General features: G+C 35.7%; 1 protein-coding gene and 1 pseudogene across 1 annotated transcript in view; both read right to left on the minus strand.

The window, feature by feature from the left end:
- UGGT2 (UDP-glucose glycoprotein glucosyltransferase 2) overlaps window positions 1-21,747 on the minus strand; it is a 200,708-nt gene that overhangs the window by 59,296 nt on the left and 119,665 nt on the right. The window contains exons 21-24 of the mRNA XM_036250132.1: window positions 21,466-21,672; window positions 17,261-17,392; window positions 11,255-11,379; window positions 5,719-5,814 (exon numbers count right to left, since the gene is read on the minus strand). Of these exons, the coding sequence (XP_036106025.1) occupies window positions 5,719-5,814; window positions 11,255-11,379; window positions 17,261-17,392; window positions 21,466-21,672 (560 nt within the window). The remainder of the gene's footprint in view (window positions 1-5,718; window positions 5,815-11,254; window positions 11,380-17,260; window positions 17,393-21,465; window positions 21,673-21,747) is intronic.
- LOC118622959 lies at window positions 355-2,643 on the minus strand (annotated as a pseudogene).

A 21,747-nucleotide genomic window follows, 5' to 3' on the forward strand; every position in this document is an offset into this window, starting at 1 on the left:
GTGGGAGGGAGAGAAGGAGGAAGAGAGAGAGAGAGAAACATTGATGTGAGAGAGACACATCGAGTGGTTGCCATCCACACAACCCCAACTGGGGCTGGGGACAAACTGCAACCGAGATATATGCCCTTAGTGGAACTGAACCTGGGACTCTGTGGTCTGTGGGCCAACACTCTAACTGCTGAGCCAAAGAGGCCAGGGCAACATTGACTTTTTAAACTGCATCTTCATTTTGCATGCTTTAATTTCAGAACAACAACAACAAAACTCACAATACATAACATACAAACCCAATGTCAAATACGAGAAGAGAAGGCTTGAGGCCCTTAGGCAAAGTGAGGAGAGGAAATAAAATCACTAAATATCACCAGAGGAAAATAGGTGGGCTAGGGCTGGAGGAGCCATGAAGACACTACACAGAGGCCACAAGGTCTGCAGGTAAAAACTCCTAACCACTTCTTCCATGCGGGAGGCATCCTCATCATCCCCAAGGGGACCTCATTAGGAACAGCAGCCCTGGGTTCTTCTGCTGTCACTTCATCTTCATAAATGCCTAGGCCTAGCCTGATCATGTGGTAGATGTGGTTGGAGTGGGGCTGGGGATCCTCAAGTGAGAAGCCAGAAGAGAGCAGGACAGTTTTAAACAGTAACAACAGAAGGCCCTTGACAGCCTTGTCATTCTTGTCTGCCTCCGCTTTCTGCTGCAGAGTCTCCATAATGGGGTGCTTGGGTTGATCTCCAGGTGCTTTTTGGCCATCATGGAGCCCACTGTCGAGTTATCCCGAAGTACCTGAGCTTTCATGAAATGTTCCATGTTAGCTGTCCAGCCATAAGTGCTAGTCACAAGGTAGCAGGGTAAAGCACAAGCTTACTGGAGATTGTCACCTTCTCAACCTTCTTATCCAAGATTTCTTTCATGAGTTTGCAGAGGTTCTCAAACGTGGCCTAGCTCTCTCCCATTTTCTTTTTCTCCTCTTCACCCTCAGGTAGCTCCAGGCTCTCCTTGGTAACTGAGACCAGGTTTTTTCTATCAAACTCCTTGACCTGCTGTACATAGAACTCATCAATAGGCTCCATAAATATTCTGCCTCGAAGCTCCACTTCCGCACTCATTCCACAAAAGTAGAGCTGGCAACTTGCTCTTTGTTCTCACCAGTGATGCAACAGATGGACTTCTGGGTCTCCTTCATAAGAGAGACATATTCGGAAAGAGAAGTAATTTCATCTCCAGATTGGGAGTTGTGAGAGCACCGAAGCTCAGAAAGGTATTGCCAGTCAAGTCCTCATGGATTCCAAGTTTTAGGTTTTTACAGAATGCCTCATAGTATTTCTTATAGTTCTTCTTATCTTCCACCAGCTCAGAGAAGAGTTCAAAGCACTTCTTAACAGTGATTTTATGAATGGCCTTCAAGATTTTGCTCTGCTAGAGCATTTCTTGGGAGATGTTCAGGTGCAGGTCCTCAGAGTCAACCACACTGGATGAAACTGAGATACTCTGGTATCAAGTCATCACAGCCGTCCATTCTGAACACATGGCAGACATAGAGTTTAATGTTGTTGTTCTTCTCATTCTCAAAGAGGTCAAAGGGAGCCCAACAGGGGATGAAGAGCAGTGCCCTGAATTCCAACTAACCTTTTACAGAGAAGTGTCTTACTGCCAAGTGATCTTCCTAGTCATTGGTAAGACTCTTACAGAACTCTCCATCTTCCTCCTGGGTGCTGTCATCAAGGTTTCTGGTCCCATTGGGCTAGCTCTTGTTCAGTTCTTCATGATCGATATATTTCTCCTTAATCTTTGTTTTCTTTTTCTTATCCTTAGCACTCCCATCCTCCTCAACTGAGCCCACATCGTCAGTTTTGGGTTTCTTCTCATCATCTTTATCTTCTTTCTCCCATTTCTCTTCCTCTGCTTCATCATCACTGATTTCTTTCATTCCTTCTCCAAATAAAGGCTGATAATCTATGGATTGTGACTGTTTCTTCACCACTTCTTTGATCTGCCTCATCTCTAAGTACTTTGTCTGGTTTACATTAAGGTGGAGGATCACTTTGGCACCCTGGCCAGGCTCACCATGGTCAGTATGCACAGTAAAGGAACCTCCAGCAAAAGACTTCCAGGTATACTGCTCATCGTCATTGTGCTTTGTGATCACAACCACTTTCTCTGCCACCAGGTAGGCAGAATAAAAGCCAATGCTAAATTGTCCAATCATGGAGATGTCTGCAACCAGCCTGAAAAGTTTCCATTACTGCTTTTACACCAGACTTAGCAATGGTTCCCAGATTATTTATGAGATCAGCTTTGGTCATGCCAATGCCTGTGGCCACCAGAATCAGGGTACAATCCTGGAGGTTGGAGATGATGTCAATTTTTAGCTCTTTACCAATGTTCAACTTGGAAGAGTCTGTCAAGCTCTCACAGCATATCTTGTCCAAGGCATCAGAAGCATTACTGAACAACTTCCAAAGGAAAATGTCCTTGTTGGAATAGAAAGTATTGTTCATGAGAGACATGAGTTGGGCAATTTCTGCCTGGAAGGCAAAAGTCTCCACCTCCTCCTTTCCATGGTGCACCCCTTCCTTCCTCAGGCATCCTGAAGATAAAGAGATCCAAGTACTAGAGAGCAGGACCTGTGTTGGGCTCATAAACTGCAAGCAGTGTGCATGGGTAACTCAAGAACAACTATTCAGTACGTTTATTAAATTAAGTATTAAAACAAACCCAACATATAACAAAAAAGTTCAGGGGACTCCCCCTCCCAATTTATCATACTTTATTTTTATCCCAGTTATACTCTCCATACCTCCTCCCCTCTGTTTTTTCCATTTTGTCTTTTATTGATCTAAGTTAGAATATGAATTAATCTTTAAAGTAAATGTTAGGAAATAATTAAAAGCACAGAAAAGACCAATGGGAGATAATCAATTCTATATTTAATATAATTAAAAGTTAAAAGTATACATTTAATTAAGTAAAGAATATTCCTATTGAATTACTGTTTTAACACTGTAGTAATATTAAAATATGTTCCTTTTTGAGATGTATAAATTGAACAGTTTACATATTACAAAGGGAGGAAGACTATATCTGTAAAATTACAGGGACATAGATCTTCTTTAGTATAGAAAGACTATAAATATCTAGGTTTTTTGCAGTGAAATGTTTAATTTTTTAGCAGTTGAATTAAGGTAATGTAAAATACACTTTAAATATGGGTCCCCCCATTATAGAGAAATAAAAGACACTTTATTTTATATGTTGTTGATATGATTTAATTATGTTAAAATAGGAATGGCAGAGCTAGGCAACAGATCCTGCTGGATAATTACTGCTATAAATTAAGGGTTACAAATAAGATGTTTTAAAAAAAGAAATCATCTATAATAGTTAATTTCTTTAGTTATCTTGGTGGAAAATTTACAAGTTTACTGGCTGTATTCTGTATGTTTTATAAGATGTTATGGCTAAGGTAGGCATCTGTTGACTCTTCCTTTTTTTCCCCTCACACTACTGCCAATTCTGTGAGGTTGTATGAATCAGAATCCCAATCCCCAGAAATAAACAGAAAAATATTGGGGAATTTTAAACCACTGTCACAAAGTCACACTATCTCCATCCCTCTATATAAAATAAGGTAGTAGGCTTAAAAGCAGCAGGACACTGACAGGTGTCAGAGCCAGAGAAAGAAAGCAGAGATTATAACAACAAACTATATAAGAGAAAATGTGTCAGACATTCAATGTAAGAGTAAATAGTTCCAAATATATCAAAATTCCTAAGTATAATATAACTTAATGGGAATAGTATAGTGACTAACATTTATAATGATAGTTTTAATTTGTGTTGAATTATTTCAGCACATAGTATTTAAGAAATCAAAAAGTTTGTAAAAAAAAATTGCATTTGAAAAAAAGAATTGGATGTGTTTAAAATACCTAAAAGTATTGAATCTCGGTTATATGAAAAAACAAACAAATAATAAAAAAAAAAAATCACTCCTAACAGTGCCAGATAATTTCTCTTTAGAAAGTGATTTTCCCTGAGAATAATACTATATATATGTGTGCACCTAAAACCTTTATAATTTTGTTAACCATGTAACCCCAATAAATTTAATAAAAAGGAAAAAATACTATACACGTGTGAAAACATCTCAAAAGATAGACTTTCTAAAGCTAAAGTATGTTTTATCTTCTAATATTAAATACAAGCAACATAAGACTGCATCCACCATAAGATCAGAAAACTTACAGGTGTCAGACATTTTAAGTTTATGATAAAGTAATTTGTCTCAATTTAGTTTTACACGAGTGGTGATTAGAAAATGATCATAGCCCTGGCCGGTTTGGCTCAGCGGTTAGAGCGTCGGCCTGCGGTCTGGAGAGACCCGGGTTCGGTTCCCGCTAAGGGCACGTACTTCGGTTGCAGTTTGTCCCCGGCCCTGGTTGGTTGTGCGGGTGGCAGCCACTCGATGTGTCCCTTCATGTCGATGTTTCTCTCTCTCTCTCCCTTCCTCTCTCTCCCTCCCACTCTATCTGTACAAAAAATGGAAAAATACCCTCGGGTGAGGATTAAAAAAAAAAAGAAAATGATGATATAATAAAACATGTCTATAGTTTAATTACATAATGTCAAATTGATTTTTTCCCTAATTCTTAGTGGTCCTTAATTAAAAACAACAGAAAAAGATTCCCTTCTGGGGACACAGATAATTTTAGGTATGTAGATAGAGCTTGATGAATTTTACTTGTAATTTCAAAGTGAAATTATAAACTAGTTTATTATTATAAAACAGGATTTCTCGCCCTGGCCGGTTTGGCTTAGCGATTAGAGCATTGGCCTGCGGTCCCGAGAGACCTGGGTTCGGTTCCCACTAAGGGCATGTATCTCGGTTGCAGTTTGTCCCCGGCCCTGGTTGGTCATGCGGGTGGCAGCCACTCGATGTGTCCCTTTCACATTGATGTTTCTCTCTCTGTTCCTCTCTCCCCCTCCCACTCTACCTGAACAAAAAATAGAAAAATGTCCTCGGGTGAGGATAAAAAAATAAATAAATAAAAAAACAAGAGTTCTCTGATGGATATCTTCAGAAACCTAATTTTTATGAAATAATTTGTTTTGACAAAAAAAGTGTTCCATGGATAAATAAGTTACCCAACTACTGAATTTACCAAAAATGAATTTTTGTTCAACTATACATCTCATAACCATTACTGTGTTGATGAATAGTGAAAGTCTTCCTCACCCCCAAAGGATGCAGTGTTCTCTCAACTTAACTTGACCGGAGAACAGATTTTCCCTCAGAATATATCTGTCAACATCTCAGAGTTGATGTGTTCCATAGAACACATTTTGGGACTTGGTGTTGTAATACTACATGTCATTAATCAGAATTCTTTAGTAACTGGGAATACAGAGATATTATTTATAATAACTATACCAAGATACTGCAAAAATTCCAAGTGATCTTGAGCATGACAGAAAGACAAATCACATTTGATATAACTCACTTGGAAAGCTTATATATATGTTACATACATCATCCTTTATTTACCTCAGTATATAAGTAACAGGAATTTATTTTCTTAATCTTGTCAAATGCATTTACCCTCTAACATAGAACTTTTAATTCTTTAATTTTGCCCTATTATGAATACAAGTGGAAACCACAATTGAATACATAATTCAGTGACAGATAAAATACAGCACTATTATATTCTTACCTGTGCTTCTCTTTTAAAAATGTGACCTTATACCGGGATTCACGTGTAGGCAAAGAGGAAACAAGGGCATCAACTTTCATAACAAGGTCACTCATGCTAGATAAACAAGATAAACAATGGATGAGTTTTTCAGGAAGAGAAATGTCCATATTTTGTGTCACAATTAATGGGAAATTTGATTTAAAATACTTCCATAAGACAAATTTCATTTAAATTTTTCTTCCAGACTTGCTAACAAATAGAATTTGTCAATTTAAAGATGACTTGCTTTTAAAATCACCTTACTTTTTCTTATCATTGATATGATCTTTAAACACTTATTAAGCAGTGTTTTCAACAGAGTCTACAAGAATGTGGTGAATCATTTAATTCAAGTTAGTATTTGCTGAGTGCTGGTTATGTGTCTAAGCACTGGGGCCCATACAGTAAAGAAAGGGCAGAAAGAACAAAAAGTAAATAATAGGATATCTACTTTTAAAGATTTTTTTAATATAGCTAAGAAGCCCAGATTTCTATGGTTTTAAATCAGTTTGAAAACTAAGAACACACAAAATAAATACCTAGATTAAATATAACCAAATCTGAAAATCCATTACTGAGAAAATATATGTTCAGTGATATGTTAGGATAGAATGTGCTGGCTAAAATTTGCAGAATCCTTCCTTCAAAAGAAGGGAAGAAACAAAAGAAAGAAAGAAAAGAAAGGAAAGAAAGAAGGATGGAAGGAAGGAAGAAAGGAGTGGTCAAGAATACTGTCAATCTCTCTCTACTAAAATATATCATCTTTGCCCTGGCCGGTTTGGCTCAGCGGTTAGAGCGTCGGCCTGCGGTCTGGAGAGACCCGGGTTCGGTTCCCGCTAAGGGCACGTACTTCGGTTGCAGTTTGTCCCCGGCCCTGGTTGGTCGTGCGGGTGGCAGCCACTCGATGTGTCCCTTCACGTCGATGTTTCTCTCTCTCTCTCCCTTCCTCTCTCTCCCTCCCACTCTATCTGTACAAAAAATGGAAAAATATCCTCGGGTGAGGATAAAAAAAAATAATAATAAAATAAAATAAAATATATCATCTTTTACTAGAATATAAGTTCCTGAAATGCAAGATTTAATGTTAAGTATAGGTTTCTATTCATAATAGCTACCATATTTTTCACAGAGCACTGCATTTAATGACCACTTAATAAACATATATTAAATAAATTAATAGAAACATATTAAATAAATTAATTAATCACAATCTATATTCCTAAATTCTTTTAAAGGTATTTATTAACCATATAATCTCTAATAAATAAAACTGTAGGAACAATGGAGGAAATATTTATGGTCAAACATGCTCCCCATGCTTCTTAAACTGGGGTGACTGCTTAAGTAGTACATATATACTGAGAGGAGCAGAAGATGAAAAAGAAAAATCTTTGAGGTCCCAAACAACCTTTTCTTAAATTCTCTGCTGAATTTCAGCTATCCGGGTCAATTTTTCTCTTTTTGAAAAGTACTTTGAACTAAAAAGGGGAAAAGCCACCAGAAACTCAGCAGTTACTGCTTCAGAACTGGAGACATCTCTCAGAAAAGAACAAGCTGTAATCACTCCATTGGAGAAACAGGTTTTATGTGCTCCTCGGGATAATGGTTCCAAGGATTTTGTATTTGGCATTCAGAGTTCTACCTACCTCATTAATATAACTATTGAAAAGTATAATATAGATGCATACCTTTAATGTATGCTCAGATTCAGGTGAATATGAATTTATTCTAATTAAAACACAATGTATTTAGCATTATTTCTGTGCATCTAAGAACTTAAGACAATTAGAGGGAATGCTGCTGTAGTTTAATGTTATTGACTTGGGGTGGTGGTTCTGGTTTGAAATGCAGCTTTCCAGTGGCTAAAATAGCTTCCTGTATCTACTTGAGACTGTAATTATATATTTATTTTTACCAAACAAGGTTTAAAAAATTAGCTCTGAAATCTTAATATTATATTTATAACATTCAACATATAATTACTGATTTTATGCTTTTTAACATATACTAGTCCTATATCATTATTTTATTTATTTATTTATTCTTGTCCTCACTCGAGGACATTTTTTTTTTTTTTGCATTTATCTTCAGATAGAGCAGGAGGAAGAGAGAGAGGAAGAGAGACAGAAACATCAATGTGAGAGAGACACATCGATTGGTTGCCATCTGTACAACCCCAACCGGGGCCAGGGACGAACCGCAATTGAATAACGTGCCCTTAGTGGGAACTGAACCCAGGACTCTCTGGTCCACAGGCCAACGCTCTAGCCACTGAGCCAAACTGTCCAGGGCTAGTCCTACATTATTAAATTTCATAACAGAGCCACTGTTATGAAATTATATAGTTTTTTTGCGTCCTAAAATTTTCTTTTGCTTTATTGCACTTGAAAATAACTATGGATTTATCTCTTCACTGTGAAAAAGCTTTTACTTTACTACTTTTTACACAGTTTTTAAAAAAAATGTTTTTATTGATTTTTTAGAAAGGAAGGGAGAGATAGAAACATCAATATGAAAGAGAAACACTGATAGGCTGCCTCCTGCATGTCCCCTACTGGGGATCAAGCCCACAACTCAGACATGTGCCTTGACCAGGAATCGAACCCAGACCTCTCAGTCCATGGGATGATGCTTAATCCACTGAGCCACACTGGCCTAGCACACACATTTGTAATTTTCTATTAATGGTATTTCTTAAATAATGAATTAAAAAACAACATTTCCTAAAGGATAAAGTAAGGATATTAATTTGATCTGGATCAGAGTTCTTTATTCAAGAGTAAGAATCAGAATTTTAATTCTGGAACAATAACCAGCCCCAATACCTAGACATATGCTTTAAGATACATGGATACAATGAAAGTAAAGAAAGAAAAAGATATAACAGAAAAAAATATTGTCCAAAAAGAATGTTGACGTGGCTTAAATATCAGACCCCATAGACTTTAAGACAAAACATTATTAGGAAAGAAGTAATTCCTATAATGAGGAAAGGAGTAATTCATTAGAAAGATCATTCTGAATCAGCATATACATAACAATATATAGCTCAAAATATTTACAACAAGAGTACAAGAATTAAATAATAAATCTACAATCCTAGTGGTAGTGTTTAACAAAGTTCTTTTAGTAACTGACAGATAAACACATATATAAAATCTTCCACACAATTAGATAAAGTGTTATTAAAAATAAAGTATGAAACAATTATAAAAATTAACTTTGCCTCAACAAAATTAGGAGAAATAAATACTAAATAACTGATGTCCATAAACCATGTTTTGTAATCACAGTTCAAAGCAAACTGGAAATCAATTATACATTGTGCCATTTAAGACAAGTTAAAACATAGTTTATTCATTATTAATTAAATAAGTATTTACTTGGTGCCTAATAAGAGCTAGGCAAAATTCCAATACAAGAGATAAAAAACAAAACAAAAAACGAACACAATTAAATACAGTCAGCCCTCGTTTATCACGGTTAATCAGTTCCAGACTCTACCGTGATAAATACATTTCTGCGAAATAGGATTCTTTATTTATACACAGTCGTCCCTCGCCACTCCGTGCTTCGACTTTTGTGGCTTCACTCTATCGTGCTTTTTTCAAATACTATACTATATTTGTATTTGTACAATACAAACTAAAGTGGTGAGGGACAACTGTAAACAAAAATTTTGCCCTTATGAATCCAACATTTGAATTATTTCAAAATATTTTTAAATATAAAAATTGAAAAAAATATTAATTTGAAAATATTTAGCACTGAATCACAATGAAATTATTTATTATAAAAACTTATGTAGTACAGCTAATAAATGTTTAAAGAGAAATTTCAAGCCTGGAATTTAAGGATATATAAAGAAAAAATGTGATATTAATAAGCTAAGAATCTAACATGAGAGGTTTATTAAAAAGAACAGATTAAAAAGATGTAATAAAGAACTAAAATTGATAAAAGCAAACAAAAAACAATTAAGAGCCTATCCAGAGCCAGGTCTACATATGAAAAGACCAGTAAAAGAGATACCTCCCTTACTAAACTGAGCAAACTAAAACAAGAGAAAGGCCAACATAAATGAGATATTTAAAAACTGGAAGTTAAGGAACAAAGCTCTTAGAATTCACAAATGATATGAGTTCTAATATTAGACAAAATGTTACAAAAAATAAAAAGAGTCCAGCAAGGAAGATTAATATAGACACTTAATACTGTTTCTGTAAATTAGCAAAAAAAATAATTTAAAAATGTGCCTTGGTCAGTTTGGCTCAGCAGTTAGAGCATCAGCCCACGAACCAATGAGTTGCAGGTTCAATTCCGGTCAACGGCATGTACCTTGGTTGTGGTTCGTCCCCCAGGGTCAAGTGGGAAAGAGCCAGTTGATGTGTCTCTCTCACATTGATGGTTCTCTCTCTCTCTCTCTCTCTCTCTCTCTCTCTCTCTCCCTCTCCTCCCTCCCTCCCTCCTGCTCCCTCCCTGAAGAACCCTTAAAAAAAAAACCCAAATAGGTGTGTCTATCTACATATTCACATATATACATAAATTATATGCCATATATCATAAATATATATGTATATTTGTATAGGTACATATAAGTAATATATATGCATTTAATAAATGGGATAATCCAATATTATAAAAAGATGAGAATTCCTTAATCTAATTTATAAATTCCCATAAAAATTCCAGGAGTGTTTTTGGTATAACTTGTTAAGCTGGTTCTAATCATATTTATATTGAAAAGCAAATAGCAAAAAATAGTCAAGACAATTTTAAAGATGAAGCTATCAAAATTTATTATAAAGCTGTGGTAACAGGAGTTGGGAATTGGCATGAGGCATCAGACCAGTGGAACAATGTAAAATCCAAGAAGAATTAAAGATATAAATCAGAATATAAAAAACAAAACTGCAAAACTTTTAGAAGAAAATAAAAGAGAATATCTTTACAAAACCAAAGCCAAGTTAACTGTACCTCAGTAATGGATACACAAATGAACTTCAGTATATTCATAAAATGAGATACTAAAAAGGAATTAAAATGAATGAGCAAGCTCTGTATCCATGAATGTGGATAAAGCTTCCACGAAAGTAGACAGCAAACGAAGTATATGGTATAACAGCATTTCTCTAAAGAAGTCAAGGCATCCAACATAGTCAAAACTGATAATGCATATTTACATATAAAGCAAAAGTAAAAACACAAATAGGGGAGTCAGGCACACAACCTTCAGGAAAATGGTTATCTCCAGGGAAGGGAGGAGATTGGGATGGGTGGGGGAAACAGAAACAGTAAGATCCAAGGTAACTAAAACAAAGAATTAACATCTATGGTTTGGTGATAGTGAGCAAATGGATGTCTTTTATTATTTCTTTATATTCTCTATATGTCTTTTGTTATATCTTAATTTGTGTAAATATTTGAAATATTTTGTAATCTTAAAAAAAAAAAAAGAAATGAGATGGAATATACCAAATCTGGAAATGAATTACTCATGATTTTAAATACTTACTTCTTTGCATTGATTGCCATATTTTCAACAATGCCTTTAATTTTCTCTGCTAAATTAGTAAATGTTATCTTTTCCAACAAGGAGAAATCTTCTGCATAGAAACTTTCATTTACTGGACCTAAGAACTTAAAATAAAAGCAATTATTGTATATCTTCTAGAGGATACCAACAATTTCATTAAATATTTTCTCATGAAATAGAAATTTCTTTAAGCAAAAATTTATCAGAGACTAAACAGATGGTGGCCATCAATCCCACTATATACTAAACCCACTGGGATAAAAAAGAAGAGAAAAATACTTTCTCCCTTTCATATTACAAATAATATTTGCATAAACACCAACATTAAAGTAAAGTAAAGTAAAAAAAAGTAAAGTAAAAATTAAAGTAAAGTAAAAAAAGCAGCAAATTATTTCTATTAAAAAGTTTTACTTTGAAACAGAATGCTTCCAAAAACCTTATGACTTTTCATTCTCAAGTAAATGATGAAAGCAATTATTTCATAAATCTTTTAATTTCAATTTGGTTATTTGTTCATCTATAAATTGTAGTTCATATGAGGTAGACATGAATGAAAATGTAAGCAAGGCATAAAAGAGCAAAAACCAAGAGACAAATCACATAATTACTTAATGATACCAGCCAATCTTTATCTAACTGATGTTGTATAAATGGTCTGGAACTCAGCAAAGTCATGTAGGTTATCTTTAAACCATTTAAGTACAGAGGGGGTTAGTCGTCAAATTGCCACATACCTAATTTCTCAAGATGGTTATTCCATCACAACTACCATCAACTCTACCACCATTAGCATTTTCGGAGGAAACTAATACATGCAATCATCATACTATTATGAACACAAACCCTCATGTAGAAGGTAGGCCTGAGATAGTCTTCTTATGCATTAAACATTATACTTAATGACAAATAGAAAATGTGCCAAGCAGAATTTTTTTTTCTTGTAAAAAGACCAGAAATAGTTACAGCAGATTTTCTCACTTCCCCTTTATCTGCTTCCACAGTTAATAATTTCTAAAAATTAATGAAGTATAGTTCTTGAATCTCCCTTATTTGCTCATGTCACAGGTGATAACATGTTTCATCTTAAACATGAAACAGGGCTGTTAAAAACGGGCACTATAGCCCTGGCCGGTTTGGCTCAGCGGTTAGAGCATCAGCCTGCGGTCCCGAGAGACCCGGGTTCGGTTCCCGCTAAGGGCATGTACCTTGGTTGCAGTTTGTCCCCGGCCCTCGTTGGTCGTGCGGGTGGCAGCCACTCGATGTGTCCCTTTCACATTGATGTTCTCTCTCTCTCTCTCTCTCTCTCTCTCTTCCACTCTACCTGAACAAAAAATGTCCTCGGGTGAGGATTAAAAAAAAACAAAACAAAACAAAAAAAAACGGGCACTATAAAACTAAAAGTACACATATAAACATTTCATCTCCTTAAGATTTGATACCATTTTTAGGTAACTTTGAAAGCACTTTCAACATATTTTTTTGGACTATGAATAGGACAGGCCTGGAAAACAGTTGAAATTTTATCTATAGCACCTCCAGTGACTCAAGCAGTTTTGTTAATAGCTCAGAATAAGGAAATAAAACCTCGAGTTATCTTAAATTTTTATTTAAAAAATTTTAAAATTTATTTTATATATATTATTTTTGTTAATCCTCACCTAAGGATATTTTTTCCATTGACTTTTTAGAGAGTACAGAGGGGGAGAGAGACAGAAACATCAATGTGAGAGGGGCACACGACTCGATCCAGGCTGGGGATCGAACCTGGAACCCAGGTACATGCCTCTGATCAGGAATTGAACCTGTGACCCTTGGGTGCGCAGGGCCCATGCTCTAACACTGAGAAACCCTGGCCAGGCTCAAATGATTTTAAGGAATTAACAAGATGGCTATTTTTACTGACTAAATTCACCAGAGAACCAACTCTATTTTCATTTATGTAAGTCCAGCATCAAATAGCTAGGAGAAACTTGATTCTTCTGTGTCTTAGTTCTTCTATTTAAAGTTAAATATGATATTTGTGAAACAAAATAACTTAAATAGTATAAAATCATACATGTCCATGTTGGGAAAAGGAACATTAAACTTGGAAATCATGTATCAGTAATATAAAGCCTATCTGGTGCTTAAATCTTTACAACATTTTAGAAATGTGATTTTTCAGTTATACAGAATAACTGGTGTAATAAAAATGCATTATCTCCTTTCACAGCTTATTAAAATTATAGAAAACATATACTGAGCTAAAAATCTCTCTCCACTCATGGAAGTTTGATCAACTGGCCTTAATTCTACACTGACTCTTGTCAAGTGTAACACAAATCAATCTACAAACGTACCCACTGTATCTCATGACAGACTTCAAATATTTAAAGAGAAAACAGGAGTTAAAATTGACTGAAAATTTACTTAGTGTCTGAAAGTGTTCTATGTGCTTTATGTACAGAAGTGTATTTAAACTGACAACTGTATAAACCATACTATTTCCATTCTTATTGTACCAATGAAGAAATCAAGTCTCACAGAGGTGATACAATTAATGGTGCAACTGGATTTGGAATGCAGATTTGTCTAGCTTAAGAAAAAAAAGGGCTTGCTCTCTGTTACCCCATGATAAAAACCCCTCTCAATCCCTTGCCCATCAGGGCTGTCTGCCTCCTCTCTATGAGTCTGTCTATTTTGCTTGGTAATTTAGTTCCATTAGCATGCAGTAAGAAAGTAGCACTGTTGGTTGCCAGAATGGAGGAGGTTGGGGGACTGGGTGAAAAAGGTGAAGGAACTGAGAAGTACAAACTGGCAGTCACACAATAGTCAAGGGCATGTAAAGTACAGCACAGAGAATAGTTAATGATTTGTAATAACGATGTATGGTGTCAGGTGGGTACTAGACTGATTGTGGAAATCACTTCATAAGTTATATAAGTGTCAAACCACTATGCTGTACAACTAAAACTAATATAATACTGAATGTCAACTGTAATGGAAAAATAAAACATTTAAAATTAATAAAAGTATCATTGGTCCCCAGTTTTGATAATTCATAATTTTAACTTTGAATATGTTCCAATTCTGATATAAACATTTGGGCAGATTCAGAAAAGAAATTAATTCTAAAATATCAGAATTATTTCAAACAGTAAACTATTTGATTCGGAATGATAACTATCTGCGATAATTGCTATGACTATTGTGCTTTACTACTGAGAGTAATAAGCTAAGCACTATAGTTCATAAACCATGGAACTTACTTTCAAATATATTATAGTTTTCTATTAAAACCACAGTTGTACAAATTAAAAAATAATCAAAATTATAATTTTCCATTAATCAACATAAAAAGTCAACATAATTTGACATAATACTTTCTCTAGCACCAACCTCTCCCCTGAATTTAGGTCATAGGCTCAACTGCCAACTCAAGAAGCCTACTTGGAGATTCAGAACTGAACATTGAACTTCTAATGTGTCCAGAAATGAATCCTCTACCTTTTCCTTTCCACTCCTCCTGAACAACCCCACTCCTCCTGCAGTCTTTCTCACCCGGAAACACAGCAACTCCATTCTGCTAGTTATGTAATCCACACCCCACATCACACCTGTCAGCAATTCCTGTTCACTCTTCCTCCCAAATATATACCACATCCACTTTGCTCTGCTTCCTCTACAGCCATTCTAGTGCAAACCATCATCATCTCTCACTTAGACTACTACAATATCTCCGACCAGGTTTTCTGACTCCTATAGTCTATTCTCAATGTAACAGCCACTAAAGGTCCAAATAAAACACAGGTGAGATCATGTCAACTCATCCAGTACTATGAACTTCACAACTCATTCAGAGTAAGGCAGGAATCCTAAGCTGCCTATAAAACCACACTGATCTGGTCCCCAGCAACTCCATGAGCTTCTCTTACTACTCTCAATGTAACTGGCATTCCTAAACACACAGTTGGGATCTCATCTCAGGACATGAATTAATATGTAAGCAAGGCATAAAAGAGCAAACACCAAAACAAATCACATATGACCTCTATCTAGAACATTCCTCTTCCAGACATGGCTTGCTCCCTCACCTCTCTTGGTTCTCTGCCCAAATCACACCTTATCAGTAAGGATGCTATTTGTTATCTGCTCTGCCCACCAAAATGTATACACCATGGAAACATGTTTGTTTACTACTATACTCTGAGAACCTAGAAGAATGTTTGGTTCATAGCAGGTGAAAAATTAGTATCTGAATATTTTGTCAATTTCAAAATTAAATAAATAAAAGAAAATGGTTCTAGGAGAAATAAGTTGAAATAACTACAACTAATATTTGTTACTACTAATATTGATAACAATACATGAAATACATTAAATAATGATAAAGAGAACATATGGTAGGTTTTCTGTAATGTCTAATCAAAAGGCAAGGTACTAGATATTGCAGGGGTAATTTTTTTTCCTCTTTATTTCTCGAAATGACTGACAGAACCAAAGGTAGCCATAAACTTTACAACTGTTCTAAAAAAACTGTATTTTCTTCCAAAGTTATTGTTAGAAAATAAGCAATGTCACGTTGGGACTACCACATAACTCATTATTAAAATTCACTAATTTGGGGGGGGCAAATATATGCTTACAGTTGTGAATATATGCAACACAGAGTTTATTCTTGTATTATTATTTATTAATTATTGTATTATTTTCCATACAAACAACTGTAAACCTATGCTTGCCCCACCCTGTACCTTATATTACTGTCATAATAAATGGCAACCACCGACATCAGTTTGTAAAATAGCACTGTACACAGAAAACCTGAGCCTAACTGGCTCTAGGAGCTAATGCAGTCAGTCAGCTCAGACACCATTCTGCTGAAACAGATCTATTTTATCTGTGGCAACTTGAGGAAATGGGTCTCTCACTCTTCTATAATTCCTATTATTTATGGATTCAGATAAAGAGTAAATAAGTATAATTTTAAGGGAATAGTGATATGGAATTAAAACATGCAAATGAACAGAGCTCATAAAAATGTAGAAAACAAAGAAAGTAAGAGTATATTAGAGCTTTGAAGATGATTTAGGAATACCTAAGTTGATAGTTCAAGCAGAGGTATGTCCAAAAACATTGCATTAGTTTATTTCTTAATAAATCAAAGCACCGGATTCAACATTTTTAAAACTTAATTCCTGAGAAATAAAATCAGACTATCATATTCAAAATATATTAATAAGCAGCTATTATCCACTAACTATGTGTGTCTATAAAGATGCTCTAATCAGAAAAAAAGTGTTTCTGATATACTAAGAGAAAAAGTGTGATATAAAATTATATATCTAAATTACAATGATGCATTTAAGAAAACCAGAAATAACTCTGTAGGGTAGAAAAGAGGATTAGAAGGCAAAACAATAAAATTCTAATAATAAATTTTATTAGCATGGTGGGAGTAAGTGATTTTTCCTATAGATTTTTAAAGGTTGTATTAATAAATACTACTTTATGCTTTAATACAAAAATATGCTTCTGTTATTACACAATTGTAGAGAGAGCTACAAGAAGAGTATGATGTCACAATGTACTTCTACACCTATATAAAGGGGTTTTCAAGCACAATGTTGTCAAGTGTACTAAGTTGCTAATTCTAGTACTTAACATTAGGACCTATATAAAGGGGTTTTCAAGCACAATGTTGTCAAGTGTACTAAGTTGCTAATTCTAGTACTTAACATTAGGACGAAATAACCACAGGAACATTCTTCCTTACTGCATTCAGCATTCTCATCAGTGGGGGAAGGGATGAGATAACAGGTACTGTGTCATAAATCAAACCTCTCAGCACCTGTTTCACTTCTGCTGAGACTTGTTGGGTGTGTCTGGCACATGAACACCATCCTCTGTGTGTGTTACATCAGGGTTGTTGTGACAGAAATGTCTGGAGCCCCACGACCACAATGTCACTGAGAAAGTGAGCGACTGACTGTTTTTCGTACTTACTCGTCCATTGCTGACAACACCCATTTCTCCGGGGTGCAAGTTAAGTACATCTTGACAGAACAACTGATGAGTTCGAAAAATATTCACTCCAACAGTATTATATTTTTTCTCAAAAGCATTCTTATCCATCCCCTAAACCATGAAAACAATGAAATAAGAGAATAAATATATGAAATTTTTTTCTTAACAAAGCCTACTTTAATACATTAATGTAAAATTTAAATTATACTAAATTATGACAAAAAGTACTCTTTTCTTCTGAAACCACGTTTCTAAAAAAAGGAATCTTTTTTTGCTAAGTAAATTATAATATTTGTACATCTTTTTACAAGTAGATATAGTTTGCTGTTCATTCTTTGAGAATTTCAGGTGGATTATTAATTAATAAAATACTAGGGAACATCAATTTAAATAAAATTTAACATTCAAGAAATGAAATAAAATGTTTATTAAATTCTGAACTCAATAACCTCATTTTGGCATACTCAATTTAAAAAAGTGTTTAAAATAGATAAAATCTATCTCATCCCACTACACCAAACTCACAAAACCAACTTAGTAATGGTGTATTTAACTCCAGAAATACAAAAGTAACCCATGGTCAGAGTCAAAAAATATACGGACGTTCACAGAAAATAAACCACAGATAAGTTCCTTACATCTTCATACTAAGACATATTTCTCATATCAGTACTTATCAAAGTTTAATGTGCATTCAAATCCTTGTGAAATGTATCTCCTTTAGTAGATCAGGGTGTGGTCTTAAATTCTGAACTAACAAGTCCCAGGTGCAGAAACATTTCTCCTGCGCTTTCCAACATGGGAGCCACAGCCACAAATGGTTACTGAGTCCTGGTATGACTGAGGAGCTGAATTTAAGGTTTAACTTAATATTAAGTTCAAAATAGCCACATAGCTAGTGACTACAGTATTGGACAGTGCAGCCCTAGATTTCCTTACTTCCAAAATCTCTATCTCAACCATGCCCTCTCTGACCACAAGCTCCAGGCTTTCCAGCTCACTCATTCCAGTGTCACCAGATCATCCATTACTCAACATTTCCAGTCCACTGATCCTACCACTTAATTATTATCTATCCTACTTCTCATATCATAATTTTCCTCCCACCCAAGTTATTCCCCAGAATTCTTTCCTGTATCATCAACCTTCCATGCTCAGCTCCCTTGAACGCTTCCCTTCAGTCATCAACTCCTGGCAAAACCCCGGCTCTGGTTAAACACAACTCTGCTTCCTCTGCAACTGGACCCAAACAGTGCTAATAAAGCTGGGAAAAAACATGCAAGCAATGTTGATCTCACTTTCAATTTGTGGTCATTAATCTCAAGTGAGCCCTCAGAAATCTTCCCACACTAATGTATTGAACTGACGTTTTTCACTATCAGAATGATAGAAAAATACCTGACAACCTCTAAAAGCACCTACTAACACTCTAGTACTTAGCTAATGACTGGACCTTCTTTCGAAAATGAAAAAATTCAGAAGAGAAGTGCTTATCTTGCTACCACCAAACAGATCTACCCTTCTGCATCTGTACCCATATATTCTGCCTTTCTTCTGATTAAAATGGATGAATGATTCTTATTCTTAAGACTAACACTTAACACCCTCCATTGGATCTCAGCACCTCTTATCTACTCAAGAACTTTGCTCCCTTCTGTCTATATCAATTTCTCTCATTGCTTAGATGATTGTTTCCATTAGCATACACAAAAAAGTGACATCTCCCCAATTTAGAAAACCTTGCTTGATCCCAAGTCCTATTCTGGCTACAGAATACTTCTCTGTTCCCCATTAAGAAGGTTCTTTAGCCCTGGCCGGTTTGGTTTGGCTCAGAGGTTGGAGCATCGGCCTGTGGACCAGAGAGTCCCGGGTTCGCTTCCTGCTAGGGGCACGTATCAAAAAACACAAAACAGCCCTGGCCGGTTTGGCTCAGCGGTTAGAGCGTCCGCCTGCGGTCCGGAGAGACCCGGGTTCGGTTCCCATTAAGGGCATGTACCTCGGTTGCAGTTTGTCCCCAGCCCTGGTTGGTCGTGTGGGTGGCAGCTACTCGATGTGTCCCTTTCACATCGATGTTTCCCTCTCTCTCTCTCTTCCTCTCTCTCCCTCCCCCCTCCCACTCTGTCTGTACAAAAAATGGAAAAATGTCCTCAAATGAGGATATAAAAAAAAACACAAAAAAACACAAAACAGAAGGTTCTTTAAAAGAACTAAACTTGCTGGTTGGGCTCAATGGGTAGAGTGTTGGCCTGAGGACCAAAGAGTCGTGGGGTCAATTCTGGTCAAGGGCATGTACCTTGGTTGCAGCTCGGTCCGGGTCGTGAGGGAGGCAACAAATCAATGTGTCTCTCTCACATTGATGTTTCTCTCTCTCTTCTTTTCTCACACTCTGTTTGAAGAAAAATGGGAAAATATCCTCGGGTGAAGATTAACAAAACAAACTATGCTTGCTGACTCTATTTCCTGATTTCCCATTTTCTCTTCAATCTAGTTCGCTTTCACTTCAAGCTTATCACTCCACCAATGACAACCTTCACAACAACAAAAAATGGTCAGTTCTGTAGCTGGATTTCAGAAACATCTGGCATAGGTGATCATTCCCTCCTTGAAATACATTCTCCATGTGGCTTCCAGGATACGGTACTCTCCTGTTTATCTTCTTAACTAACTGGCTGCTCCATTTCCTTTACAGGACCATCCTTGCCTTGTGTTCCTTTATATTTTGGAATGTCCCAAGGCTTAACTTTCTACCCCTCTATTCTCCATCCCACCCTCACTTCTGAGGTTTCTCATCCAGTTTCTTCCCTTGAAATTATACATAATGTTGATGACCCTCAAAATAACTCTCAAAGCAAAAATGACAACCCTTCATTGATTTCTATATTCATTCACTTAATTGTCAACTCAGTATCTCCACCTGAATGCCCAACATGATTTAAATGTACAAAATTTAGCTCTTGATTCCCTATGTGTCCAAATCTTGTCTTCAACCTAGACTTCCCCATTTCAAAACAAAAAACAAATAAACAAACAAAAAAACCCCCACCATTAAGTCTAGCTGTTCAAGCCAAAATCCTAGCCTATTATCTTCACAGGTCACATACAATTGATCAACTAATCCTATTAGCCATAATATAACAAATATTATTTATCAACCATTTTACCATCTCCACTACTACCATCTAGTACAAGACATCATTATTTCTTGCCTTGATTACTGCAATAGCATCTAAATGTTCATCCTATTTCCACTCGTTTACCTACTATGAGATCTTCAAATGGTATCCAGAGTCACCTTTTTAAATGTTGTTTGCCTCTTTGAGATTCCTCAATGACTTGCCATTATAAATATACTCAGAAAAAAATTTCAATTCCTTACTATGGTCTCTAAGTGCTGGAAATATCTGGGGTTATATTTCTGACCTCATCTGCTAAAACTCTGCACATCTCTATTTTGATCATAATGATCTTCTGCTATACCTCAGGCCTGACAAGACTGTCTCTGTGTCAAGTCTTTAGATATGCTATGTTCCTGAACCTGGTACATTTTTCTCAGTCTTTCCATGGCTTGGTATCTCATTTCATTCAGAGCTCTGCCCAAATGTAAACTCTTTAGAAATACCTTTCCTGACCACTCCAGCTAAAAAAGCATCCCTCAAACTATCTACCCTCATAGTTTCCTTATTTTTCCAACACCACGTGCTTTGTCTGTCTCACTACCATGTGAGCTCCACAAGAGGAACTCTATCTGCCTTGTTCACAAGTATATCTCCACTGTTAGGTAGACAATCAATAAGTATTTTTTGAATGGATTAGTAAAACTTGCTTCCAGAAGATCATCTTCTGTCTTTGAAATTTCCCTCATACTGGACTCTTTCACTAAAATACCCGAAGATTATTTACATAATCTTTCAACTCCTAATCCTTAAGTACATATCCTAACTAGAATGACATCAACTTTAAGGATCATGAAGTAGTTCAAATATATGAAAGCTGATTTGTTAAATGCCTCTATGCAAAGTCCTATCATTTAATATTTAACTTTTCCCATGTAAAGAAATATTTATTATCCCCAAATGATTTTACTTATTAACTGATGTTTTTCAGTAACACAGTATCTCCAAGCACACAGACTTTATATTTTGGAAATAGTCAATACATATTATTTCAAACAAACAGCTACTGACCTCAGTAAGGAATGTTTTAATTTTATCTCCAGAATAAATAGCTGTAGCAGTTTCTTCCTTTGCCAGTTTCCTGAGCAAGTTTCTCAAAAAGCTGTTTTTCTGTGTAAGAAAAGCTGCCAAAATTCCTCTAGAAATAGCAGTGTTTTCTTCATTTATTTTTGATGTAGGATTATAAATAACGCCCAGCCGACTATGAAAACTTGTTTTCTGCAAAACACATTTATAGGTGAAAAAGATCTGTATCTTACATACCTCTTTACAGCTGAACTTTTTCTCTCCAAT

This window comes from Molossus molossus, unplaced genomic scaffold, assembly GCF_014108415.1.
Source record: "Molossus molossus isolate mMolMol1 unplaced genomic scaffold, mMolMol1.p scaffold_m16_p_9, whole genome shotgun sequence".
Taxonomy (NCBI): domain Eukaryota; kingdom Metazoa; phylum Chordata; class Mammalia; order Chiroptera; family Molossidae; genus Molossus; species Molossus molossus.